At 43.1% G+C, this 27,681-nt stretch overlaps 1 protein-coding gene across 2 annotated transcripts in view; it reads right to left on the bottom strand.

Annotated features, from left to right (window-relative positions):
• PAPPA (pappalysin 1) overlaps nt 1–27,681 on the bottom strand; it is a 227,778-nt gene that overhangs the window by 119,295 nt on the left and 80,802 nt on the right. For both annotated transcript variants that reach the window (XM_024197842.2, XM_024197843.2), the window contains exons 6-7: nt 23,636–23,757; nt 14,574–15,081 (exon numbers count right to left, since the gene is read on the bottom strand). In XM_024197842.2, the coding sequence (XP_024053610.1) occupies nt 14,574–15,081; nt 23,636–23,757 (630 nt within the window). The remainder of the gene's footprint in view (nt 1–14,573; nt 15,082–23,635; nt 23,758–27,681) is intronic.

Raw genomic sequence — 27,681 nt, 5'->3', positions numbered from 1 at the left:
GATAGATAGATAGATAGATAGATAGATAGATAGATAGATAGATAGATTTTTAATTATAAATTTCCCCCTTTGTCATAAAATTGAAAATCTTCTTAGAGACCATCCCAGCTTCTGCCCCTAGAGAGCATGGAGTTCCATAAAAATAATGAATGCTGCAAGGAAGGCTAGCCAGGTGCTCCTATCATGTAAGGAGAAGGTGGAGAGCCACTGCACCCAAATGTCTTGAGTACCTGCAGCCAAATTATGGCTGCCTCCAGCAAGGGTGTGTGGGAGGGGTGAAGGAAAGCTCTGTAGCCTCAACACCTTAAGTGTTCCGAAGAAGGCCCAGCCTTTATTTGCTCCTAAGTGGGGACTTGGTCCACCAAAAGTTTGGGTCCCGCTCCCCCAAAGACTTTGTTCTCTGAACAGACTCTCTCTTTCAGCCCTCCTCTCACCCCAGAACCAGCCCTTCCTTCCACATGTCCCAGATGGAGACTTGCTTTTCTCCAGCACCTTTGCCCTTGGTTTTCTTCCTTAGTGATGAAGCCTAGCCCAGCAAAGCAAGAAGCCAGCTGGCAGTGACCAACTGTGGCCTTGACTTTCTCTGGCTGCTATACCTTGGACCAACTGCTCTAGGGTGGGCCAACCCTGGTCACAAAGCCTGAATCCTGAGGAGTTGAAGGTCTTCCCTTATTCCACCTTAGTTCTCCACAGATATAGAGCTGCCCAGTATTTTGCTATTTTAATTAGCTCTACTATGTGGCTGTCCTGTATAACGAAAACCTGAGTCCAGGCAAGGAACCCCTTTCCTGCCATTTTGAAATTCCTGCCATGTTCATATTTGTTATACCCAGCCCCTGCTTTGGTCCATGGTCCTGAAGTCCCCACAGTGCATGTTACACTAGTGAGTTAGCCATGTTCAGGCTGAAACAAGATGTGGGGGGGTCTCAGTCCAGCTCCTAGTGGTCCAAGTGCCACAAGAATTATCACAACTGGCCACGGGAGGCCTGATCCTGACTGACTGAAACCAATGGCAGTTTTCCCCATTGGCTTCCATGGGAGTAGGTGTCTGATCACAAATTGGACTGGATATAGGGTGAGATTTAATGGAAGTTAGGTGCCTAGATACCTCTAAAAATCTGACCCATAGAGACTAAATTCCTCCTTCCCTTGAGGTATGTTGGCAGGAGAACTTAGATAAGTCTGCACTGCTCCTCTTGATTAATGTGATTGTTATTTGTTACGTATACTACAGTAATGGCTCCAATTGGGATCCAGGTACCATTGTGCAAGGCACGGTGTGGACCTACAGGGAGAGACAGTCCCTCTCCCAAAGAGTTTACCATCTAAATAGGCAAGACAGACAAGGTAATGGGAGGGAAAACAGAGACACAGGTGGAAGTGCTTTGCCCAAGTTCATATGCTATTTCAAACCCATATTTAGGCACCAAAATAAGAGGCCTTATTTAAGTTAATGGGAGCTGAGGGAGCTCTGTAGCTCAGAGATGACGCTCCGCGGGATTGGTCCTGAGCTCAGGTCAAGAAACGAGGTTCAATAAAGTAGTAGAGAATCAACTACTTCTTTTTCTGTGGTCAAGCCTGCTCCTGGATTACTGAGAGCTGCCCCATCCTTTCTTCAAATCTGCTTGAAGCTAGGGTCATTAGACTTGACTTCCACTGGAAGAGCACTAGGAAGTGCCACCGTGGCTTTTCATGCTCCCATAGCCTATGGTTCTTACAAAAACTCTTCCTATAACAGATGGCCCCAGGGGAGAGGGTCACTTTAGGACATATTGATCACACCTGTTATTGACTGTACAAATAGAGTTTCCCCCTCTTCTGTAAGCTCTCCCTCTCTCTCACTCTCTTTTAAATAAGAATGGTACGAGAGGCACGGTAGAAGACAATGAGGAGAATTCCTGTCTGATTTTGAAGCTGGGAGGGGGGCGATGGAATTTTGTAAACAAAAGAAGGATGTCAAAAATCTCGAGTTCTTGCGCTTGTCTATTATTTCAGCTGCCGTCAGATCTTTCGCTGTTTGGATAAGCCAAGCGACATGGCAGATGCAAGGGCCTCAAAACAAGCCTCCCGCCTGTCTCCTTGGCACAAAGTTGATTTAGAAGAAACGAACGCCAAGGAGGCTGCCGCTGAGATTCTTCGCTCTTGATGGAAGATAGGCTAGGCCCTAACGGGAGGATTGGGCTTACGTGCCGTCCTCTGGCTTTTGCTGTTCACCAGGGAGAACAAAACAAGTTAGTGGCAGGATTAAATAAACCTGACAGGCCCCTGGCTGTGCTCTCTGTGGAGCAAAGATTGGAGATGACTGGATGGATTTTACGCTGTCCCTCTGCCTGAAATTCAAATTAAACCTGAACGGACGGAGAGTTTCACAGAGTGGCAAGGATCAATACTGGCTAAGTTTGGGCTGAGCTTCACCCAGGAGTAGCCTTATTATTTATTAATGATTAGTAGTAATATTATTATTACAGTAGCACCTAGAGGCCCCAGCACAGATCAGGGCCCATTTGTGCTGGGTGCTGTACAGACACCTAGCGAAAAACAGCCACTGCCTTGGAGAGTTTATACTTGAAATAGACAAGAGACACAAAGGTTAGGTTGGGAAACAGCGGCACCGAGATGTGAGGTGACATGCCCAAGGTCCCAGAGCAGCTCAGTGGCAAAACGAGGCATAGAATCCTGTCTCCTGAGTCCCAACTAAGTGCCCTATCCACTAGACCACACTGCCTCTCCTGTCCCCAACCTATAATCCGCAGCATGCACTTGCTATGGAGCCAGAGGGGTCTCCCTAGTAATTACTCTAGGGGTTATGGGGTGCTGTGTTCCATAGAAAGCCAGTTTGGAAGTGAGAATAGGGAGCAGGAAGGAGAGGTGAAGGGGTACAGACTGCTTCCCCACCCTAAAAACACTAAGTACTGGGGGAAGCTGAAACCATGTAAGGCATCTTTCATCCTCTCTCCCGAAACGAACCAGCTTGGGGAGCAGAACAGTCAGACATCCCTGCCCGAGGTCTCGCGGGAACTCAGGAGGGATAGACAGGCCACACAGCACCCTCAATACAGCAAACATATGTTGATTGGAGAGGGTCCCAGAGTCCATGGGATACCTCTTGGAAGAGTAATGGGAGGAGGACTAGGGGTTGTTTGCAACCTGATCATCATCAGCTGATGTTTATAAACCATTCACGAACATGGGCAGATGTTTGCAAATGCAAAAGTACCCAACTGCACCGGCAATGAATCTTTGGGGAAAGTCCTGCCAAGCCCTACCAGCTACCTCATCTCCTACCAGCTTGCACAATGTGTGAGGTTTAGGCATCAGAGGCAGTTATTTGTGCAGAACCATATGCCACTTCTGAAATTTAGGCAGTTGCCATTTAAAAAAAAAATCCTCACTCATTCCATTCCCCGGCCTGATCGAAATTCTTAGCCACCTGGAAGGAACCGTGCAGAGAAACGAAGTCTCCCCTAACGAACTGCCTGAGCAGTTCTGGACTTGGAAATGTTATATCCTTACCAGTCATACTTCCTGTCTCCAAAGAGTGTGTTCCAATCTCCCCTCCCATGGTCACACGTACACAGGCAGAGTTCGATTTGGCTGACACCTGCCCCCAGACCCCACACAAGTGGATGTACAAACAAACTGTCTCACATGGATTTTTGTCTAATCTGATAGACATTAATTAGTCTAATTGATTTGCCTTTTATTCTATTCCTGGGTGCCTTGCTCTGAACTCCAACAATCAAAGTTTGGGTCCAGATCCCCAACTGGCATAAAGTGTCATAACTCCATTGAAATCAACAGCACTCTGCCCATTTCCACCAGCTACGGGTCTGGCCCTTGGATTCTAACTTGTTTGCCCATTTGACATGGACGGTGGTTTTCCATGAAGTATATAAGAGATGCACATGTCCTGCTCATCAACTCAGCAGTTGGTATTAACCATAGCCGAGGGAAATAACAAGAATGCTTCAAGTTTTCATCTCAACTGAGTGCTTTGTGTAGCACCCTTTGTATTACCAAGTGGTTCTAGCAACACTGAGTCTGACCTTTCCATTGACTTCAACAGAAACTAGACCAGGCCCTCAGCCAACTTTCTTTACTAACTCTGTCTTGGCAAGCTAGTTCTAGTACCGGATCAAGGTCAACATCTTAGTCACTTCCACAATGCTAGGGAGCCTCCACATGTCTCATCTACGATGTCCCAGATATTAACGATAAAGCAATGATCAAATCCATTAGAAACAGATATTTGCATGTAACGTGCTTTTGTATACCACTGGCAACAATGACACCCATGAATACAAGATTAAAGATAGACAACTATGGTACAGTTTCTACTGTCAGTTACACTGGCATAAATCTGGACTAACTCCACGTATTTCAGTAACCTTACTCCAGATTTACACTGGTGTAACAAACAAAGAGTATGAGCCAACGAGTTCAATTTCCAACCTAGGTTAAAATGTCCATTCTTCACTTAGTGCTCAGATCAGCACATAGGTTTCTATAATAGGTAACTGGTGCTGTCCTGGGTGGTCAAAACGCAGTAATGCGCACGTTAATATAGCAACCTAACGCTGAAAATTGAGCCCCATGTACATTTCTAGCAGATAACTTGGACATTAAACCACTGAAACTTTTCCTTTAAATAGACCATTTTCTTCCTTCGTGCAAACGCATGAGGTTTTAAAGTAGCAAACTTAAATATATGCAACTGATTAACTCCAGCAGACTTTGATATAATCGTACAAGTATTTGCCCTGGTACCAATTTAAAACACAGTAGCAAATTTAATAAAAAACAAAGGTTGCAGCCAAGGTCACAAAGATATTTCTCGTTTGTTTTTTTCAACAAACTTTTTAACACTGATGGACAATTTTTAAGTTTATTGGTTAAACAAAATAAGATTTTTTCTTTAGAAGATGACAAGCTCCTTCTGAAGCTTCTTCATCGGATCAAGTTACAAATTCCAGGATAAAGTAACTGTTAGAGGTCCAAAGTCTTAGATGGGAGTTTGTGCCCAAGAGGCAGTTTGATGGAAGTATATAGGTTAAGGGGCTCAGCACCTGTTGGTTATTAAAGAAGCAGGGAGGGGGGGAAATCTGTTTTGTTCGTTTCCTGAGCACGGTTTCAGGTGATGTTCATTTGAGGCATGAGAGCTTCTCAATGAGAACAGCTCCCTGTGAAGTTCTGTCTCAGCAATTTCAGAGAGAGGGGTTTGTTAGGAGTTGACCCAGCACCAAGGACTCTGGAAGCTAAAATGTATCAGGATGCATCTTCAGTTGGTATAAACCAGCAGGGGATCTGGCAAATAATCAGCCACCCAACTACAGTGTGTCAGTTTGAGATGGGAGCGAACCAACTGGGAGGCAGGTTGGCGTTGGAAGGGCCATCATCAGCAAGTCACTGCTGAACCTTTGCCTTGATCCATAATTTTGAGATATTAAGGCCAGGATAGGTGGCCAGCATTTTATTACTCACCCTTTTAATGATGTTTCCATTTCTTTCCCGTGCACAAAGCATTCCACTGACAAGACTGCTACCAGTGTTTTAACTTGATTTTGACAACTACGCTACCTAGGAAACGCCTGATTCAGACCCTATTAATTTAAATCAAAAAAGGCTCTTAACAGAAATGATGGAGACCCAGTGAATGGTCTGCAGGCTCTTCCAGGCAGGACTCAGCATACAGATGGTTCAGCTGCAGATTGGTTTTGAAGTTCAATTAGTTTTAAGATCAGTCCTGCACCACTGAGCATGTCCCTGGGAGGAAGGTCCCTCCAGGGTTGAGGTCATTAGCAAGGCAGAGTCTTTGAATCCAGACGTGACCTCTAGGATTTCCTCTCAACAATCCCGAGCCAAGGCCTCATTTTCAGAATTTAATACTCTAATGCTTCTGTGTAATCCTGAAGAGATGCAAAACACTCAGGGTGAGGAAACCGAGCCATGCGAGAGGATACGCTGGGGACTGATCCAAAGGGGAGACTGTCCATTGATTTTCAGTGGGTTTTGGATCAAGACCTGGGTGTACATAGAGGTTTTGAGATTCCTCTTTTCTCAGCCAAACCACCTCTCTGCTATCCTGAACTTCTCTTCTTCTTAGGGAGAGTGGCACCAAAAAATCAGAGTCCTGAGTCCTTCCTTGGAGGATACTGCTTCCTAATAGCAAATGGCTGATAATATGTGGGTGCTCTCATGCGTACAATATAGCCGTGCTTGTTGTCAGTTGTGCAGGGAGATGATGTGACTATTCCAAAGGAATATTCTGTCACGATTCCCTCTGTAGGGGGTCTGTGCCTTGGCTTAATGGACTTCAAATTATGACAAGTCCTATTAAGAGATCACTTGTGGTTCTTTAATGGTTTAATAACCAGATGGAACCTATTTCCACTGGCCTCTCTCTACCTAGCTGAAGTCCCACCATGAGCTAACTTCTTCTATTGTCATTACATTTGCAACTGGTCATACTTAAAAACAAGCACTGTGAACCAATGATCCAGTTTATTGTATTTAGTTTAAGAGGCCAAGATTCTCAGGAATGACTAACGGTTTTGGATGCCCAGCTTGAGATACCCTAAAGAGGCCTGATTTTCAAAAGTGCTGAGCACTATGTCTCTGATAACCAAGCCCCTATTAGATGTCTCAAGTAGCTCCCCCACCCCGTCAAAAACAAAACAAAACAATAACAAAAAAAACCCCAAAACCCCGACTAGTCACTTTTAAAAACCTTGGCCACAATGAACAGGATCAAGCCTGAGAGGTTAATTTTGCTCAGGGTGTCATAGGCCCCTCTCTTTGTTCAGAATATTTGTAAGCCATTAGATGCCTAAAGGGGTTTTCTACAGTGCCCATTGGTGTCCTATCCAAATGGGGTACTAAGGGCAGAGCAGTAGTGCAATGCCAATCTAGTTCTGTTTTCAATCCCCATTTGATTTGACTCTGAGTTCCAACTTTAACAGAACACAGGAATGTCCACACTGGGTCAGATCAATGGCCCATCTAGCCCAGTATCCTGTCTTCTAACAATGGCCAGTGCCAGAGGCTTCAGAGGGAACGAACAGAACAGGGCAATTTATCAAGTGATTCATCCCCTGTTGTTCAGTCCCAGCTTCTGGCAGTCAAAGACTTAGGAATACCCAGAGCTTGGGTTTCCATCCCTGACCATCTTGGCTAACAGCCATTGATGGACCTATCCTCCATGAACGTATCTAATTTTGGTATTTTAATCCCACACAAAAGATATTAAAGATATAAAACTAAGTGCCCAGCAACTGATCAGGCCAATAGTTACAAAAGGAATAGCGAAAACTGGACTAGCTGATGCTGCTGATAAAAATGCAGGTAACATATTTCTGCCTCTCTTGTGGTATTCAAGGCTCAGTCCAAGTTTTACAAAGGAGTTATTTTTAAGTTGTTGCATAACACATGCCTGTCCAATATTTCTTTCCTCAATCAAGCAAAGAAAATGCATTTGTTATTCCTGGGAGATTCCTGGGGCTTCTTGCCTTATTTAGAAGCCCAAATAATAGGTACATAAGAAGGGAAACATCAGCGAACAGTAATTATCCATGAGTAACGTACAGCCTAATTCACCGCAGCTCTGAGACTGTTTCACCTGCAATAAATTATTTTGACTAATGGGAAAGGTCCCATTTAACCTTCATATCATCTTGCAGCTAAAAACCCTGTTGCTAGGTTGCCAGTTCAAATGCAACCATGGCTGGTCGTGACTGAAATCTGTCATCTTCAACTAAGGTTTGCTTGGTGGCCAACATGGCTTGAGTTGGCGGTATCAGTTCACGTTCTAATGGAGATCTGTCCACAACTCAATAGTGGGCCACATTCTTGGCCCCTCTATACGGCTCTGGCAGGGCATAGGGCTGCAAATCCATCTTAACATGCCTCCTGCAGATTTTCTTTGCATAATGGCAACTCTCCATCACCACTCCCAGCCCCTGGAGAAGCAAGTATCTCTAGGCAGAAAATAATCCTAGCCAGAGTGCTTCTGCATTCTACCTGAAGCTTCTCTAAGGTGAGGTTTACACCAGAGCTGGAGGTGTAATTCCCAGCTGAGGCAGATGTACTCATGCTAGTGCTGCTTGAGTTAGCATGTTAAAAATAGCTAATCAGGCTAGCCACCGAGTACATTCCCATACAAGGGCTTAGGTATGTATTCAGGCAGCTAGCCTGAACTGCTGCAGGTGTCATCAGAACTACACTGATATTTTTGGTGTGCTAGCACATGTATTTCTACCCACGCTGGGAATTACACTTCCTAGTTGCAGTGTAGACATACCCTACGTTGACTCTGGGGCCAAAAAAGATCTCGGCCCTGTGTCAGGATCAGAGTGCTGCTAAGGCATAAACCCACCTTGGCTCTCCCATTCCTAATCTTACATCAAATCCAGATCAGCCAGCTCAGAGAATCTGGAGCTGTGTGTTTTGTGAAGTGCCACACATAGCTATGGTGTTACGTAAGTAACCACAACAGCTAATAATCACGATCCATCACCATAGCTGGTGCTAATTGGCACCTTTGTGCAGATTTAACAGAAAAAAACTGCCTACAGAGTGGAGAATGAATGTGCCCTCTTGCTTCTCCAGGTCAGGACTAGAACACTTTGGCAGGGGGTGGTACAGGGGAGGCTTGCAATGCCTATTCTGTAGGTGGTGGGAAGCAGATTTCATTTTCTTGCAAAAATAACCTGGCATTTTTTAACCAGTACTAAACTAATTAAAGAAAAGAAAAGAAAAGAAAAGAAAAGAAAAGAAAAGAAAAGAATGTGGCTGCCAGCTGCCAGGTCTGATCAGCTAAATGGAGATGTATAATCCCTAGCAACAGCAGCAATATTAGCCTCTAACATTTGATTGTATGCTCTTTGAAGCAAGGACCTGGTTTACTTCTTCTGTAAAGTACCTAGCACACTATTGGAGGTTGTAAATAATAGCAACATACACTTCAGCTTTTAGGAGCATGGCATATGTGACGGAAACACTCCGAAAGGAATGTTAAGGAGAATAGTAGAAAGGAAAAAAAAAAGTGGATTTTCTCTTTTTGGTTTCTCTCTGCCAGGCACTTGGTGTACTGCGTGTGGGTGAGCAATGGCACATATTCATACCTGGCATGTGTGAATAGAATTAGTCATCCTCCCTGCCCAGTCTAAGATGTATGTCAGAGGTGTGGGGGTGAGAAAAGAATTCCCCCCAGGGCCTGGTGGCAGTGATCTTACCGGTGGTCTCTACTTCAGCCAGAGTCCTTTGTCTTGGACTAGCCGTCACATTCATGCTGGAGAGGAATCTGGAGCTGCTTTTGTCTCGCACACTTTCAAGTGTTCTATGACACCTCTGGAAGCAAACTTAAACCAGCTTCCAAACCTCGGAAGTTTTACTAACAATTTGTACAGTTCCCCATAACTCGCCTCAGGCTTCTTAACAAGAATACACAAGCAACAGATGGGATTCAGGAGTCCAGGTTTGTCAATGTGCAATTTGGACCAACAATCTCTCTCTTGCTCAAGTCATCTATATACTGTCTTCTGATTAGTTGTGTCATACCCTTTTTCCCCCTCACATTATTTTCAACTGTATCATTGGCCTGATCCAAAGCCCATTGACCGTTGACTTCAATGAGCTTTGGATCGGGCCTTAATTGCTGAAGTCCTTTTTCAGTACACCTCTACCTCGATATAACGCTGTCCTCAGGAGCCAAAAAATCTTACCGCATTATAGGTGAAACCGCGTTATATCGAACTTGCTTTGATCCACTGGAGTGCGCAGCCCCGCCCTCCTGGAGCACTGCTTTACCGCGTTCTATCCGAATTCATGTTATATCGGGTAGCGTTATATCGAGGTAGAGGTGTAGTTGGCTTCACTGAAACTTTTGCTTGAGGACTGAATGACAACTGACGAAGGGAGATTCCAAGGCTTGGCCAAAAGAGAAAAAGCTTCAAGCACATTTAGTCAGTGTCTAGGTGGTTAACAGTCTCCAGCTTGCCGCAAAATGTAATATTATACCCACAATACAAATGATTTCTCCATCCAAAAACGTGGGGATGGGTGTGAGAGGCAGGATACAAAGTAAGGCTGTGATGAAGCTTGGGGGTTTGATTCTCTCCTTTGTGTCACTTCAGTTCTACACCGGTAAAGCCCCTCTGAAGACAATGGAGTTCCACCAGTGTCAAACTGGTATAATACAGTGAAGAATCAAGAGGGTTTTTGCTTTTTTTTTTTTTTTTTTTTCTACCACATACAAATCACGCTATGTCTACACGGCCTCTTACCATTTAAAACGAATAACAGGAGCCAAAGCCCACATGCACCCTCTCCCCATCCTGGGCACTCCCGCATAGCCAGCTACAAGAGTTACATTTGTAGCTAAACCCTAACCGACTGATTGATAAAAAAAATTAAACATGTTTCATGAACGACCTGTCATGTAGCTAAGGATATAGCTAAACTCTCTGTTCTGCAACATGAATGGCTGGCTCAGCACCAGTTTACATCACTGCCACATACAGACATAAAGGCAGGAGCCCAGGTTTCTAGGGACACTGTGAAATCCCTATTGTATCCCCTGTGGACTCATGTTCCTATTTTATTGTGGGATCTTTGGTGAGGGTCTGAATTTCTTCCCCATGGAGCCAAGTGCCACTGACTTCAATGGGAGTTACTCATGCCCCGTGGCGGGAGGAGAGAGATCCCAGGATTTTAGTGTGTAATGGAATTCATAGGAACAATACAACCCAGCTGTGGACTCTTCAGCGACAGCTCAGGCTCTCCAGAGTTCCAGCACACACTGTACAGCTATAATACAAATGAGAACTTTGACTAGACCACCTCTGTCTGGGCAGAGGCTCTTTGTAGGCTTCCCACTGCCACCAATGCACAGGGAGAGCTGGCTCTCTGATGGCTTCTCTTCTCCAACATTTGTTCCTGATAAAAAGCCCGCATTCATGAAAAGGGGGAGACTAGTGGAGACTGCTGGGGCTATGAAACAGGACAAGTCTTTTGTGAGTGACAGCTACCCATTTTCTCGACATCTTGGAGAAAGCTTCCCGTCCCAGGCGCTCTCGACTTAATAAACTCTCCCTAAAAATTCAAGGGTTTTTGCTCCAGAACAAATGCTGAGATACTGATTACATGGCAGCTCTAACTGGGTCAGGGTACCTGGCGACAGCAGGGTTCAAAAGGCTTTGTGTTAACTGGTTTGATCATCCCTAATTATTTCTAGTGATCAGCCCGAATGAAAACCCCGGAGCTGAACCTCCATGAGTATTGGGGAACTTTGCAGGCCAGGCCCCTCTCTGCTTATACCTAGAGCTGGGAAGAACTCAGCATTTTCACACGGCAGCTGGTTTGACTACTTTATTTATTTATTTCCCCCCTCTTTTTGGTTTATAGTCGGTCCATAGCTGATGAGTTTCACTTTGTTTAATGGATTCAAGCAAACCTGGACGTTCAAAGTCATCTGAAGCTATTGGGATTTGCCTGGTTTCTCTATAATCTGCAGGGATGAAGAGGCCATTCAGATCTCAGCCCCATCCTTTTGAAACGTTCCCTGATCTCAGCCTGCTTGCGCCGAGAGCTGGGATTCTATTTCAACTTGAGAGCAGGCAGGGTTGGGATGGGTCTGTGTTCCTTAATAAAAGGGTTGCATTACTCTAGCTATTTTCTCTCTCCTGTAAGAGCACCTAATGCTGACTAGGCAAGAGCTATCCATTAAGACTGTCTCCCCTTTCAGCTTAGGGAGATGTGCTCTCCACCAGCAGGAAGAGGGTCTGAGAAATTAATTTTCCTTTCATCACTGCCACACCTGGGGAAAAGATCTTGCTCAGAGATAACAGAACAAGCAAATATTTTCTTTAGGAAGAAAAGAGAAAACAGAGACCAAGGTCAGAGGAGGCAGGGGAAGAGACGTGCAACTTCCTCCACAATATTTTTATATACATGTGTGGATGCCACTCTAGTCAATATGGAAACATGCAAAAACAATGAGGAGGGGTAACTGGCCTGGGGTTTACAAAGAGACAGATGGGCTGCACTGTCAGCTGGTAGCAGGATTCTGAGTTCCACTCATACAGAGTCAAACACACAGGCAGAAGAGAATCTGGGCTGAGAGATATTTCAAAGCGATATTTTATGTACCTGTTTACAGAGGGACATATTCTAGCTTCTCTTTCACGGGTGCCTTGGTGAGGGACCACCCGCAGCACTCTCCTTTCTGCTTGGTGAGTAAAAAACACTCTGCACAGGCTGCTGATGGAAAGCTTATCCTGCTTCAGTCTAGCTCTTAACTGAGAATACAAAGGATTCTGCCATATATCAGAAGAAAGAACCAATCCGAGTCTCCGCTTACACAATCTACCTAGGGATCTATTTGGCCCTTATCACTATAGTACCTGAGCTATTACCCACAGCCCTCCTAGGAGATAGGGCATTGATCTTGTCCCCATTTTACAGAGAGGGAGTTGAGGCACAAAGAGCCCATGGTAAAATTGGCAAAAGGCTCTAGGTGACATAGGAGCCTAAATAAGTCCCATTTTCAAAAGGGACTCGTGAACGTAAGAGCCTAAGACACATTGACTTTCAGTGGCACTTAGGGGTCTAAGTCACTTTTAAAAATAGGACTTAGGCTTCTAAGTCACTTAGATACTTTTGAAAGTTTTATCCCTCATGATTTGTCCAAGGTCACAAAAGAACCTGGAGCAGAGCTGGGAGTTGAATTTAGGTGTCCTGAATCCCTGGACAGTGCCCTAATCACAAGACAATCCTTCTTCTCTCAAATCCAGGTAAGAGGACTATCAGATAGAGGTCTGAAAAATATTCAGAACAAAGTTTGATAGAACAGTGCTCAGAATTCAAAGGTTTTTTCCCCCACATTTCATTATGAACTCAGAATTGGGCCCATTTTGTGGAATTTGTGCTAAGGAATGCAGATGTTTCAAGCAAAACCAGCCCTTTTTCCCAACAAGAACGGGCCAGTTTTCAGGCAATGATGCTTTTGCAGCAAAAACCATGGGAAAATTCACAATTTCCCATATTTCCAATAGGCCAATAGCCTTATTTACTGTACATGCCAGCAACTACTGCAATTTAAAGCACCAGTCCAGGAAAATACTTTAGTGCATGCTTAACTTTAAGCATCTGAGGCATCCCAATTATGTACATTTTTTGGTCTTAATAATTAACCTGGATTCTCATGCGCTCAGAGACAATTTGCATTCTCTCAGTTGTACAATTGGGCTGCTAAAGTGGCAGTATCTTATAATTATTGGATTGTTAATTATTCTGTTTTATTATATTTGGAAACTCTTTAGAAAGCTGTAACGATGTGGTCTTCCTTGATATTAGTAGTAAGATTATCTTTTTTTAAATTAGCATGTGGTTTCCTTAGCAGCTTTGTTCCTTTTATCTGATGTTAATTTTCAAAAGGGCTTCATTGTGTTGCTAAAGGTGAGTGAATAATTACTAAAGAATATTTTTATTAAACAGTTTTGCTTTTTTCTGTTTGTGGAATGTCTGTGAACAGAGCATGAATTACTTTGAAGTTATTACAGTTTTTTTTTTTTTTACTTTTGTTTAAGTTCTGCATAGCTGATTGGCCTCATAAAAGTCACATGGCAATGTTTATGTTCCCTGATTGGATAAGCATAACTCTTCTAATCAGGCTTTAAGCTAAAACCCAGTGTGAAATTCACCTATGTACAGAGAAATTGCAAAAGGCACATGTTTCATGTAAGTCCCATTCAAGTCTGCAAACATTTGTGCTAACAAAACTCAACTGCAGAAAGTGATTATAAGAGGGATGCAAATGTAGCTGAAATAAATTCATTAAAATGTAAACAAATATATACACTTCCCTCTCTCCCACCCGCCTGCCACCCTCAGCTTTGGGTGTTCCCAAGCAGAGCACTCCAAATGATTCCCCACCACAACACACATATTTCTTAGAAAAGATAGTCTTCTAAGGGTACGTCTATACCCAGCCGCTAGTTCGGCGGCTGGCAATCGAACTTCTGGGTTCGACTTATCGCGTCTTGTCTGGACGCGATAAGTCGAACCCGGAAGTGCTCGCCGTCGACTGCGGTACTCCTGCTCGGCGAGAGGAGTACCGCGGAGTCGACGGGGGAGCCTGCCTGCCACGTCTGGACCGAGGTAAGTTCGAACTAAGGTATTTCGAACTTCAGCTACGTTATTCACGTAGCTGAAGTTGCGTACCTTAGTTCCATTTGGGGGGTTAGTGTAGACCAAGCCTAAGTGTCACCATGCTAGTCCCAAAACCTTCTCTTGGGTTCTCTCACAAAGTTCAGAATTTGGATAAGTATTTGGTAGTCTGTGCGGTAAAAAAATGTCTGAACTTCTTGTGTCTGCAAATCTAGGCTGGAAAGCCCATGAGGTCAGGCTGTCTCATGTGATTTTGGTACCTCCAGTTCCAGACATATACCCTGAGAGTGCCCTTTCTTGTGGAGAGTCAGCCTTTCTAAGTATTTCAGAACCCTGCCATTCCAGTGTAATTTTATGGGGAGAGACGTTTCCAAAACAATTTGTCCATCCTGCGGACTAGAGATACTTACCTGTCCACGCATCTCCTGCTGAGGTTTGAGATGACAAATGGAGAACCAGTCTGGAAGGGAGGGTCCCGGACCACTTTGTACTGGATGGGTCTACAGTCTGCACACAGCAGGCTCCGTGGGATGGAGCTCAGCATAGCCGCATCAATCTCCAGGTGCTCATCCAGGGTGTAGATCTGGATGCCGTACACTTCCTCGCCCACCTGTTTGGCATTCAGCTTGATGGTCAGAGGGATGTCGCAGAAGACGTTCTGGGGCCCCAGAGAGATGTTCTTCCCGCTGACGGTCAGAAGCTTGATGTCATTCACTGCTCCGCTGGAGTCCCAATCCGTGGAGACAAATGTCACCCAGACTGTGAGGGACTCTGGGATCAAGGGATAGCGGAACTCTAGCTCCAGATAGCAGCCCTGGGGCTCGGGACAGACTGGTGGTACTGTGTGCTGGTGGACCCCTGAGTTGGGACTCCAAGTCCTGACACTGGGTTTACAAGGTTGCTCTACATCAGGGTGACCTGAAGGAAAGGCAGAAGCAAAGGATGTTAGAGACTCTGGCTTAGCACTGATTTCACAGTCTTCTGAAATACAAACCTACAGGCTACGAGCAGAGCAGGCCACCTCCAGGCAGGGAGGTAAGCTATGCATTTAGATGGACGGATGAAAGATAGGACTGAGAGACTGTGGAAGGAGGTAGGAGGCTACCTAGAACTGTACACTGCAGTTCAGAAAGGTTTTCTGACACAGCAATTAGGGCGAGAAATGAGCTGTTCGGTAATCTGTCCTGTCCAACTGCTAATGCAAGATTGTTCCCTTCTGTACAATATGAGTTGGATTCACCAGCACATCATGGCCATGCAAAAGAACAACAAACACAGTTTAACTGGCTGGTTGAGCCCAGCTTAGGACTAACCTTTTGTCACAAAACAGCTGGAGGTGCCAGTAAACCTGGCCCCGTATTTTCAATCTACCACTGTGACTATTCCACAGTCTGAAAGAGCTCACAGTGGCAGATGATTCTTGCCAACAATCAGCCTCAATTCTCGTTACTTTAATTTCACCCCATTGCTGCTAACTATACCCTCTTGTGTCATTTTATGATATATTAGGAACAAAAAGAATCCTTACAATGCTATTGGTCCGTAAGTGGATGGAAATGGAAGAATTATCAATAACAACACAGAAAAGGCGAAAATGTTCAATAAATACATTTATTCCATGTTTGGGGGGGGAAATGAACAGATGATGCACTCTCATCATATGATGATGATAATGTTCTGTCCATTCCACTAGTATCTCAGGAGGATGTTAAACAACAGCTACTAAAGTTCGATATTTTTAAATCAGCAGGTCCAGATAACTTACATCCAAGAGTTTTAAAAGAGCTGGCTGAGGAGCTTACTGGACTGTTAATGTTGATTTTCAATAAGTTTTGGAACACTAGGAAAATTCCGGAAGCCTGGAAGGAAGATAATGCTGTGGCAATATTTTAAAACAGTAAATGGGATGACCCGAGTAGTTATGGGCCTGTCAGTATGACATCAAGCTGGGACAAGATAATGGAGTGGCTCAGATGGAACTTGATTAAAGTATTAAAAGAGGGTAATATAATTAATGCCAATCAATGTGGGTGTATGGAAAGTAGATCCTGTCAAACTAATTTGATTTTTTATAAGATTACAAGTTTGGTTGATAAAGGTAATAATGTTGCTGTAATATACATAGATTTTTATAAGGCATTTGACTTGGTACAGCATGACATTTTGGTTAAAAAACTAGAATGATATCAAATGAACATGGCACGCATTAAATGGAGTTAAAGCTGGTTAGCTGATAGATCTCAAAATGTAACTGTAAACAGGAAATCATCATCAACAGGGAATGTTTCTAGTGGGGTCCTGCAAGAGTCTGTTCTTGGTTCTACATTCTTTAACATTTGTTATTAATGATGAAGTAAACAAAAAATCACTGATAAATTTTGCAGCCGACACAAAAATTGGGAGAGTGGTAAATAATAAAGAGGACAGGTCACTGATACAGACCAATTTGGATTTCTGGGTAAACTAGATGCATTCAAACAATATGTATTTTAATATGGCTAAATCTAAATGTATACATCTAGGAACAAAGAAAGTATGTCATACTTAGAGGATGGGGGGAACTCTATCCTGGAAAGCAGTGACTCTGAACAGGATTTGAGGGTTGTGGTGGATAATCAGCTGAACATGAGCTCCCAGTGCGATACTGGATAAAAGGGCTAATGCGATCCTTGGATGCATAAACAGGGGAATCTTGAGTAGAGGAGAGGTGATTTCCCTCTGTGTTTGGCACGGGTATGACCACTGCTGGAACACTGCATCTATTTCTGGTGTCTTCAATTCAAAAAGAATGTTGAAAAACTAAAGAGGACTCAGAGAAGAGCCAGGAATATGATTAAAAGATTAGAAAACCAGACTTATGGTGACAGAGTCAAGAGGCTCAATCTGTTTAGCTTAACAAAGAGAAGGTTAAGGGGTGACTTGATTACAACCTATAAGCACCTACATAGGGAATACATATTTAATATAGGGCTCTTCAGTCTAGCAGAAAACGCTATAACATGATCCAGTGGCTGGAAGCTGAAGTTGGACAAATTCAGACTGGAAATAAGGCATATTTTTTTTAACAGTGAGAGTGACGGGGAAGTTCTCTGGCCTGTGATAGACAGGAGGTCAGTCTAGATGGTCATAATGGTGCCTTCTGGCCTAGGAATCTATGAATCACTTTCAAATAATCAATTTCTCTCCAAAGGACACAAAGAAAAAATAAAGTGCATTTGATGACTCTGAAGGGCGGCTACATTGTGCTGTTAAGAGGTTGACATGTTCACAGGGGCTCTTTAGGTGAAATTCACTACTGATGCTGTGTCATGGAAGCCCAGGTTTTTGGACGGAAGTGGTGCATAGACCTTGTGTTGGCTCTGTGCTGGGTGAATTTCACCCATTGTGATGAAAAGATGAGAAAATGTACTCTTAAATTTCTCACCACTGGCTTTGCTCTACAACACAGGAGGTATTACTAAAAGCTAATGAAAGCCACAATGCTTGCTGGGCTCCCAAATATTTGGTAACATTACAATCTGGCATGAAATCATGTACTGAAAGATCCAGAGAGGTCGGATGGGTGGAACAGTTGGTAACAGAATCCAGTGCGAGCTATAAATTCCCTCTTCCTTCCCAAATAACCACACGGAGAGGGAGTCAGCTGGACAGAGAGACTACAAAGCAGAGGAGAGAAGGAAGGGAAAGTAAAGATAAAGCGAGAGAGCGCACAGCTGAATGTAATAGAGGAAGAAAAGAAGGGAAACAAAGCATTGGTCAAACACAATTAAGAGAGGACATGAGAGTTAATTTAAAAAGAAAATGCCAATGTTTGAGTTTTTCTCATTGTCTGCGATCCACTGAAGTGTTAGAAATATGCTTTATTATTCATTATTTATTTCCCTGAAGGTTGGCTGGTAGGAAAGACACTCCAGTTCAGTCAAAAGGAGTCCAGATGCAGAATGATTTCCCTACAGCAAGTGCAGTCCTGGCAGAGGGCCAAACAGTGACACCCTTTCCCCATTATCCCCCTCCACACGTACCCTTTCTATCCCTCACACATTTCACGGTGCAGCGGGAATGCCACTTACCTCAGGCATGGAAAGAGACCCAAGCTCAAGTAGCAGTGACATATTTTGAAGGAAGCGAGGGCTCTGTTTCAAGGTCTGTGCTATTTATTTAGTTAGCTCTCCCTTTCTTACTATTCCAACAGGGCAACTGCTGAGCCACCCCCTCCCCTCCCGCCACCCCCGACCTCATTCCTGCCAGGCTTACAAGTATTGAGTGTTTGATCAATCTGAGTAGCAAATAATCCATCCAGCTCAGATCATCTCAGAACATTTGCTGCCGTGTGTATGCACGGTCAGGTCCAACGGTTACGTTGTATCTGGTACACTGAGCCCCTGACAGCAGCCCGAAGAAAATGTTTTGCCCACAGATCCCCAAGGACTTTCGACGGGGGAGGGTAAGTGCTATCATTGCCATCTGGCAAATGGGGAAATTGAGGCACAGAGTGGTTTGGGGCCAGGCCCAGGTTTTCAAAGGTGGCCAGTGGCATTGGCTTCCTGTTTTTGGGTGCCCAAACTGATACATGTCGGGCAGGATTTTGGGTGGTATGGTGCACCCATGGCTCACTTTGGCTTCACTGGGAATTGCGAGCACTCAGCGCCTCTGAAAATCAGGCTTGAGGTGGGGCTCTTTTAAAACGGTCACACAGTGCGTGAGTGGCAGAACCGGGAGTAGAACCCAGGGTTCCAAAAGCCAGCGTCCCATCCACTGGACCACACTGTCTTTCCTCCATTCACCTTCCCTCCTTCTTTCCCCCTTTCTTATCACAGGTTTTCAAATCCCCTAGAGCGCTGCACTGGCACAAAGGAGAGACATCCTCAGAAAGGGTGGAATCCACCCTTGCCAGCACAATGCCTGTGCAACACTTACACAGCCAATGGGCTAACTCACCCACAGGGGTGAATTTCACTCCAACTGCAGAGACTTTAATACTAAGCAACAGCAGTTCTGACTAGCTACACTGAATACTTGGCCAGGGCCCGGCATAGACTGAAAGCCTGAGCAAACTACAGATGTTACTACTTTAAAGAATTTCAAGAAGCTCAATTTATTTAGCTTAACAAAGAGAAGGTTAAGGGGTCATTTGATCACAGTTTATAAGTACTTACACGGGGAACAAATATTTGATAATGGGCTCTTCAGTGTAGCACAGGGGTAGGCAACCTATGGCATGTGTGCCGAAGGCGGCACGCAAGCTGATTTTAGTGGCACTCACACTGCCCGGGTCCTGGCTACCGGTCCGGGAGTGGGGGGAGCTCTGCATTTTAATTTAATTTTAAATGAAGCTTCTTAAACATTTTAAAAACCTTATTTACTTTACATACGACAATAGTTTAGTTCTATATTATAGACTTATAGAAAGAGACCTTCAAAAAACGTTAAAATGTATGACTGGCACGCGAAACCTTAAATGAGAGTGAATAAATTAAGACTTGGCACACCACTTCTGAAAGGTTGCCGACCCCTGGTCTAGCAGATAAAGGTATAACACGATCCAATGGCTTGAAGTTGAAACTAGACAAATTCAGGCTGGAATAAGGTGTACGTTTTTAACAGTGGCCTGGTCTACACTACGACTTTAATTCGGATTTAGCTGCGTTAATCCGAATTAACCCTTCACCCGTCCACACTACAGAGCCAGTTAATTCGAATTAAAGGGCACTTAAAATCGATTTCTGTACTCCACCTCGACGAGCGGAGTAGCGCCTAAATCGATTTTGTTAATTCGAATTAGGGTTAGTGTGGCCGCACACCACCGAATTACTGTGTTTAAATTAATGGGGTAGTGTGGCCGCACACCACCGAATTAATGTGGTTAAAAACCGAATTAATGTGCTTAGTGTGGCCGCGCACAATCGAATTTATACAACCTGTTTCCCAAATTCGAATTATCTAAATTCGGATTAATCCCGTAGTGTAGACATACCCAGTGATTGTAATTCACCACCAGAATAACCTACCAAGATTCACGGTGAATTCTCCATTACTGACAATTTTAAAATCAAGACTGGATGCTTTTTTTTTTTTTTTTTTAAAGATTCTTTTGGGGAAGTTCTAGGGCCTGCGTCATGCCGGAGATGAGACAAGATGATCACGGTGGTCTCTTCTGGCCTTGGAATGTATGAATTTATGATTAATCAGACACTGTGTGTTGAGCTTGGATAAAAGTTTATGTTTAATTGCGGAGAGTCTGAAAAGTCCTACTCCACACACCTTTGGGTTTCTACAGCAGGGTGACTATGGCAAAAGGAAAAAGTACCAAAGGTATGGCAGCACTTTTAAACAATTTTGCTTCGTGCCCCTTTTATGTTCGTCTACTGCAAATATGCCAGTAAATGAGTTAATTGGCAGGCATGATCACAGCAATGTCAGACCCTATGCAAGCAGTGCAGAACGGACACGAAGAGTGCATTTGGGATTTGCAAGCATGAGTGACCACACTAAACTCTGATTCACTGAATTGCACGCATTCATTTAGGGCAAAGAAACATACCATGTGACCGATGTGTCCAATTAAGACAGCTCAAATTCGAATATGGAATGAACTCCTCTTGAGCAATGTATTTGGCCATTGCCAGAGGCAGGGTACTGGATTGTTCAGTGGTCTGATCCACCATGGCTGTTCCATGTTCCCAGACTTCCCTTAATCAGTGTGACACAGGCAGCTACAACCTACCCTTGACTGACAAAAAGAACTTAAGGTTCGAAATTGCACCAATTGGGTTCATTGTAGCTTTTGATCCAGGTGAGAACTGTGGTTCTCTGGGAAGCTGGAAGAGTACCACAAAGTATTCCCCAGGAATATTGGCTCAAACTTTAAAATGAGCTTGTTTTGACCATGTTTTTTCCTCTTTTAGGGCTGCTTTCCATGACCATTCAAGTGGTGGAGTGTTTACACCCATGAAAGTGATTTTTAAGCTTGCTGACTACTTGCAGATAGACAATTAACAAAATCAGGTAATGATCTAACTCGGCTATTTGCAACTAAGACCAAGTGCGCAAACACACACAGTTACCATATGCCAGTCCCTGGGTGGTGATGATGGAAAATTACAGACCAGCAAATGCCATCCACTTGGTATATCTTATATATGGGAGAGGACATGGATGATTAACACATCAGCAGGACACGGTTTCCAAAACCCCTCGCTATAGCTGTGGCCCAACTGCAATTGAATGAGATAGATAAGGATCTGACTGTACTTTTCATAGCTAAGAATATGCAGGCACACACGCTGTGACAAGAGGAAATTAAATGTAAACTCTGCAGCCCGCTAATAATATCTTCCAGTCGCCTACTTTTTCTAGCAATATTGCCTCTGGCTAGGCCTGTGTGATCCAGAAGGAAAAGGTGGTTTCAAATTAGCGCTAGTTGGAGAAATTTCGACAGAACCACATATTCCGATGCATTGTGCGGGTCTGGCAAAATCAATATGCTTTGCAGAATGGGGTTGATTTCACCAGAATTTCATTTTGGAAGAAAACTGGGCCGGGGAGTGAGTTTTGACAATGTTGAAAAATTTCGATCTTTTGTTTTGAAATGACATTGTTTAAACATTGTTTATCTTTTGTATTATCTTTATGATATATTATAAAAGGTATAGATAACATCAACATGTAAACAAAATGAATAGAAACAAAATGGGTTGACTGAGACCCAAAACTAATTTTGGGGGGAGAATTTTCCTTCGTGGAGAATTTAGAATTTTTCTATTTTCGGTCCGATTCTGAATAAAGCCAGAGTTTGAAATCTCAAAATCCTTTGTGAAATGAGACTTGCATCCTCTATACAGCTCTATTTCAAATGATCCAAAATTCTCTAATCCTGCTTCTCTGCTCCCTCACCCTGAAAGATACAAAGCCCCATTGGCTTCTTCATGCCTCCTCTAGATTATAGTAGTTATAAGTCAACAAGTCAAGGAACAGAAATAATAGCGTGGAATTTCTACAACCAATCAAAATTGCATGTTTTAACTTTTGAGTATCATCCATTCACTGTTTGTGATTAAAACACAGACTTAAAACATGTGAACAATCTGTCAGGTGAACTTCAATGGGGGATGCATTTGAGAGCACTGACATCTGCTTGTGGACATTCAACGGACAGAAAAAAAAAAAGGCTAGATACACCGAATAAGTTATTCAATGTGAATTATTCACCCAATCTATTTTCTGTCTCTCATGCTCTTTAAGGAGACCAAAACCTTTGACGGCTGCCTCGCTCATTTCTGATTCCCTGATCATCTTGATGAGATGAAACCAACAATGGGTCACAGCTTCTTATGGAAAACCAGTTCAATTTCTACCAAGCTCAGAAAAAAACATTTCATACCATGATTTGTGTCTCAATTGCAGTGCTTGTAAAATATCCAGCTCAATATCTGAATCTAAAACTGGAATAATCAGTGCTTGGACAAAAATCTGCTTCATATGGATGAAAAGGGGGAAAGGAAATATATAGCAAGGATTCCTGATGAAAAAGTTTTTCTTCTAAACTATGGAAAAGGTTCTGTAGTCCCCAGAAATCAATGAAGAATCCTATATTAAGAAACACTAGGAAGGTGGATTATAAAAATCTGGGGCCCAATTCTCCATTGTCTTAAATCAGTTCTACACTGGTATAACTCCACTGAAATGGACAGGGCTACCCCATATAAACTGGGTGTAACTGAGTGGGGAATCAACTCTCCCAAGCTTTTCCTCACCTTGTTGAGCTAAAAATGCATAACCAGCAGGCAAACATTTAAACTTGTGCTGTGTTGTTGGTTTTTTTTTTAATTTCTTGGCATTAATTGCTATGCAGGACCATTCACAGTAACACCCCATAAGTCAGCACTTGCCATTTGTGATACATTGAAATTAATCAATCAATTCATTAATTAATCAAGGAACTGATTTTGACTCCCTTATTCCTGCTGCCGAGTACTTTGCTCTGCAAGTAGTCCCCACTGCTTTCAATGAGGCTACTCCTGGACTAAGGTACTACTCCATGCAAGTAAAGGTGGTAGAATCTGGGCCTCAATAAATAAAATGAAATATTGTATTTTTGTGGGTTGGAGTAAACAGGCCTCTCTGCCTTTCACTTCACATTACAAATCAGATTAGTCACGGTTTCTTGGCACAGTTCTGCTCTCAGAAATTCATGCTCAGCTCCCACTGACTTAAATGGGAGCTGCACAGGTATGTCTGAGCACACAGATTTCAGCTAATGAGCTATGCCACGGCGGAAGCTGGTCCTGTGTGCTTATCTGCCCTTTATTTTCATTCATGCCACATGAAAAGATAACCAGTGTTAAGCTTTTCTCTTCCTCATTTTGCCCCTTTCTCCCTCTCTGTTGTTCTCCCTTCTTTCCCATCTCTAGTGTTTCCCCCCACCCCCCACCTTTTCCCTTTCGTAGCAGAGCCATCCCTCCCTCCGACTTACCTTCTGCTTCCCGTGGACTCCAGTGCCCAGATGGATCACATGGCATTGGTGAAGAGGCACCGAAGGCATATTGCACCAGGACTCTTCCTTCTGTACACAGATCGCATGCTGATCCCACTTCTCTAGGAAGCCAGGAAAACAGGAGAACACATAAACTTAGTAAAGCTGAAAGAGCTGCTTCTCCTACAATACTAAAAGCCACAAGATTTAGCATTCAATTCCACTTAACCCCCTTTTCTTAGAGCATTGGCAAACAGCACTTTGCAGCATGACCTTCTGTAGGGTTCAGCTAATAGCCTGTGAAGACTGCATCTGTGTTTTTAAAATGAGTACAGAATATGAAATGACAGCAACTTGTAAAGCCATGCTGGGTTATTTATTTTTTCTTTGCTACAACTGGATCAAACTCAGATGAAAGAAAACCCTGTCTAGTTGTTAAAGCAGAGAAATAGAAAGCAGGAGAGTTCAGTTCCATTCCTGGCTCTGTCATGGACTACATCCATGACATTAGGTAAGGCACTTCTTCGGCTGCAATGTCCCCATCTGTAAAATATGGTTAATAACAGCTACCTGAATAAGGTTCTGTGAGCAAAGCTGGTAGAGTATGGGAAAAAAACAACCAACCAACCAACCTCACTGATTCACAAATATTTTTACTAAAAAGTGCACAGGGCCAGAAACTCAACAGGTGTAAATTGGCTTACCCCCATTGACTTCAATAAAACTATACCGATTTGCACCAGCTGAAGATCTGGCCTGCCCAGCAGTTTGCAATGCCTCTGGGTCTTATTCATTTGGAAGTATTTTTGAACAGTGTTTGCAGATCATGATGGTATCACAAATTTTGGCACAAACATATTATCCATTCAAAGATGTGGCATAGAGAGATTACATTTATAGAGTTTGTGGACGATACCAAGCTCAGAGGGACTGCGAGGTTGGAGGGTAGGATTAAAATTCAAAATGATCTGGACAACCCGGACAAATGGTTGAATCCAAATAGGATGAAATTCAATAAGGACAAATGGAAAGGACTCCAGTTAGGAAGGAACAATACATTGTAAAAATACAAAATGGGAAATGCCTGCCTAAGAAGGAGTACTGTGGAAAGGGATCTGGGGGTTATAGTGTATCACAAGTTAAATGTAAGTCAATAGCGTAACACTGTTGCAAAAAAAGCAAACATCATTCTGGGATGTATTAGCAGGAGTGTTGAAAGCAAGACACGAGAAGTACCAGTAATTCTTCTGCTCTACTCCACGCTGATAAGGCCTCAGCTGCAGTAGTGTGTCCAGTTCTGGGTGCCACATTTCAGGAAAGATGTGGACAAATTGGAGAAAGTCCAAATGAGAGCAACAAAAATTATTAGAGGTCTAGAACAGTGTCTCTCAACCTTTTTTGATACCAGGGACCAGCTTGCTGCCTTCCTAATCTGTGTCAGGGAGATCTCAGGGACTGGTGCTGGTCCATGGACTAGTTGTTGAGAAACACTGGTCTAGAAAACATGACCTATGAGGGAAGATTGAAAAAAATGGGTTTATTTAGTCTTGAAAAGAGGAGACTGAGGGGAGACATGATTACAGTTTTCAAGTACATATAAGGCTGTTACAAGGAGGAGAGTGAACAATTGTTCTCATTAATCTCTGAGGATGGGACAAGACGCAATGGGCTTAAATTGCAGCAAGGGAGGTTTAGGTTGGACATTAGGAAAAACTTCCAGACAGGGTAGTTAAGCACTGGAACAAATTGCCTAGGGAGGTTGTGGAATCTCTGTCACTGGAGGTTTTTAAGAGTGGGTTAGGCAAACACCTGTCAGGAACCATCGAGTTATAACCTTGAGTGCAGGGGACTGGACTCGATGAGCTACTGAGGTCCCTTCCAGGCCCACACTTCTATGATTCTATGATGTGTTACCTGCTTTCATCATTTGTGGGTCTTCCATTCAAACAATATTGACCACCCATTCAGGAAACAGAAGAATATTATGTGACTTTAAGTGACCAATTGCACAACACACCGGTTTAACTCCACTAAAGTATTTCATAGGACGTGTTAACTATTGAGTTAGTCATAGTTTGAGTAAATAATAGGGCTCAACTAATTAACATCTGTAAAATGCTTTAAGGTCCTAGGATGAAAGATACTAAGTAAGTGAAACGCAGAATTATCATCATGCATTTCTTTTAGACCCTAATAGTAATTTGTTTATTAGACCCTAGTAGCTAATAGTTCTCAGTCTCTCTACAAAGAAACTCCTGCGCTAGCACTTGCTCCTGGAGGAACACAGGGCATGGAAAGCCAAGTTTCCACATTTAGGACTGCTTTTTACTCAAATGAGCAGCTATAGTTTCATCATAGGCTGTCATGGTGGAAAAAGCAATAGGCTTATAGACAAACTTTCCCCTTTCTCAGCAACGACTTGGAGGTAAGAGAAATCACAAGGAGCATCATGTGGGAAAGGCTGTGAGCAGATGTTCTCCTCTTACTTTTCCAAATTGGGAGCAAAACTCAGCCCCGGCATAACTCCATTGGCTAAAAAGGAGTGTTACACTAGGGATGAATCTTGGGTTAAAGCTTTCGGTTTGTCTAATCATGCACATGTGGGCACCCAAATCCTGTAAGCAGACATGGGCGTCAGAACTGATTAAGGGTTTGCTATTACAGGTTTGTGAATCTCCGAGCCAGATTCTCCACTACCCTGCAAATGAGGACAAAGTGGGTTTAAAATGTTACTATTTCAGAATGGCAATAATTTATACTGAATTTATACAGGTAGACTGGGTGTATGTGAGTACAGGGTAATGGAAAATCTAGCCCTCCATGTTTTTGGAGAAACCAAGTATTGGGCACATTTCAGTGTATGAAGTTTATGGCATAGAGGTGATGTGCTCCCATAATTATACATTTCAGCGCAATGGATTCAGTAGCCTATACTGAGACAAACCTTATAGCAGCCTATTTAAGATGAATTTGCAACCAAACAGTGAACAGTGGAGAAATGCCATTCTCTCCTGCCCTGGCTGGCTCCATCCAGATTAAAGTTTTTGAAGATAAAAACACCTATATATCTTACTTGGAGTTCAGAATCTCTTGCATGTCCTTGGAGACACTGAAACTTTCAAGGGTGATTAAAGCAAACAAACAAACAAACGCCCCCTCCCCCCAGTTATCTAGATCTAGAAATCGTGCTGCATGAAATACCGTATTGCAAAGAATGAGATATCATCAGCTCCATGGAAATTAATGCAGTTGCCTTGATGAAGAGTTGGAAGATCAGATGCACTCAGTGCGTTCTTGCCTAAGCAGGCCACACGACACAGCCCCGTAACAATAACTGTTTATATTCAAACTGTGCATATCAAGTAGTAGCCCCATGAATGGACGCTTGATAACAACAAGATTAAAATAGGTCTGAGACAGTCAGGAAATGAACAGGGTTTCTCTCTCCCCCTTTGTTTCCTCTGTTTTATTTTTATTATTAGTATTATTTTAAACACATATGTTTGACATCAGACTCTGGTCATGCTTTTATTCCAAGAGACAGGCCTTCTCTGCAGAATACATGGATCGCAGGTACTCCAGATCAGAGCTGTGTGAATAACCCATTTTTCAGTTTGGGTTGACACAAAATCAATTTTTTTTTCCAATTTTTTTGGGTGAAACAAAAAAGTAAAAAAAAAAATGTTTCAGGACAATTGAAATGTTTAGCTTGACCTAAAACTTAAAAAATAAAATAAAATGGAAGTAAAATTCAATATTAAAAGTAATTTCAAATAAAAAAAACAAAATGTTTCCTTTTGAAAATATCAAAACTAAACATTTAGATTTTTTGGAGGTTTTTCCCCCTTTCTTTTCTGGATAAAAAAATGGGCAAATTCAACACAATTCACAGCATGTTTTGGTCGACCTGAATATGTTTCATCCCAAAAATTTCGCATAGCTCTATTCTAGACCCACGTGACTGGGAGGCACTATTTACTCACAGATTTGAGTGTTAAAAGACTTAGGGGCTCAGTAACCTACTAGAATTTAGGGACAGGCATACA

The sequence above is a fragment of the Terrapene carolina genome, unplaced genomic scaffold, assembly GCF_002925995.2.
Source record: "Terrapene carolina triunguis isolate 2854851 unplaced genomic scaffold, T_m_triunguis-2.0 Scaffold238, whole genome shotgun sequence".
Taxonomy (NCBI): domain Eukaryota; kingdom Metazoa; phylum Chordata; order Testudines; family Emydidae; genus Terrapene; species Terrapene triunguis.
Note: the sequence above shows the minus strand (reverse complement) of the source record. Positions and strands in the feature narration are given on the sequence as shown.